At 31.1% G+C, this 1,176-nt stretch overlaps 1 protein-coding gene across 1 annotated transcript in view; it reads left to right on the forward strand.

Annotated features, from left to right (window-relative positions):
• Window positions 1-1,176, forward strand: part of LOC106474678 (NAD-dependent protein deacetylase sirtuin-1-like) — a gene marked incomplete at its 3' end in the record, with an annotated part of 28,087 nt that overhangs the window by 16,425 nt on the left and 10,486 nt on the right. Inside the window, exon 6 of the mRNA XM_022402977.1 lies at window positions 679-826. Within this exon, the coding sequence (XP_022258685.1) occupies window positions 679-826 (148 nt within the window). The remainder of the gene's footprint in view (window positions 1-678; window positions 827-1,176) is intronic.

Raw genomic sequence — 1,176 nt, forward strand, 5'->3', positions numbered from 1 at the left:
GTACTGAATCTCAAATTATTTCTTCCCTGTTAAACATGTGTACTCTAGTGTCTGCTATACCACCTGTAGTTTACTGAATCTCAAATTATTTCTTCCCTGTTAAACATGTGTACTCTAGTGTGTGCTTTACCACCTGTAGTTTACTGAATCTCAATTTATTTCTTCCCTGTTAAACATGTGTACTCTAGTGTGTGCTATACCACCTGTAGTTTACTGAATCTCAATTTATTTCTTCCCTGTTAAACATGTGTACTCTAGTGTGTGCTATACCACCTGTAGTTTTACTGAATCTCTTCCTGTAGTTTTGATAGTTGGATTTAGCGTGTGGATAATTGTGATCCAATTCGAGAAATTTACTAGTTGACTCTAAATATCTATGTCTGTATTATAATTAAAGACTTTTCTTAATTAGATTTATTGTTTTATATTTCAGGATAAAAAATAACTGTTAACTTAATGCAAGTTTGTTCAAAAATTACCTTTTAGATTTAACTTCTCTGTGGAAGCTTACTTACCTGCTCACGTCCTAAAAACAAATTGTTTTTAGCTTAGATTGAAAGATTTGAAGTATTTACTTAAAATCTTTATAAAACATGACATTATACCTTATGAAAATTAACACACCTGACTGCAATCCAGATGTATTCATTATATTTTAAACACTTTATTATGTTTTAGGAAATATATCCTGGACAGTTCCAACCTTCTAAAAGCCACAAGTTCATTCGACTCGTAGAAGACCATGGGAAGCTGTTAAGGAATTATACTCAAAATATTGACACATTAGAGTATACGGCTGGCATCAGGAAAGCTGTTACGTGTCATGGTGAGATTCAAATAGAAAGCTTGTGCTTTTCATTAAGTGAACATAAAATACATGAAGTCAACTCTCCCACTATGGTAGGTCAAAGTGTGCATGTCACAACCTTTTACATGGTTACATTCAAAGTATAATTAAACTACTGTATTATCAATGTATATGAATAAACTTCTCATCAAAATATAGTTAACAAATCAAATTTATATATATATATACGATTTAATTTTTATTTTAAATGGACATTTAAAGCAATTCTCCCCTTGTATGCATATTGTACATTTTTTCACTCTAACTTGCTCAACTTTTTTTTCATCACCACTATGTGATTGTCTATGAATTTAACCCTATTGCGACAG

Source organism: Limulus polyphemus, unplaced genomic scaffold, assembly GCF_000517525.1.
Source record: "Limulus polyphemus unplaced genomic scaffold, Limulus_polyphemus-2.1.2 Scaffold7518, whole genome shotgun sequence".
Taxonomy (NCBI): domain Eukaryota; kingdom Metazoa; phylum Arthropoda; class Merostomata; order Xiphosura; family Limulidae; genus Limulus; species Limulus polyphemus.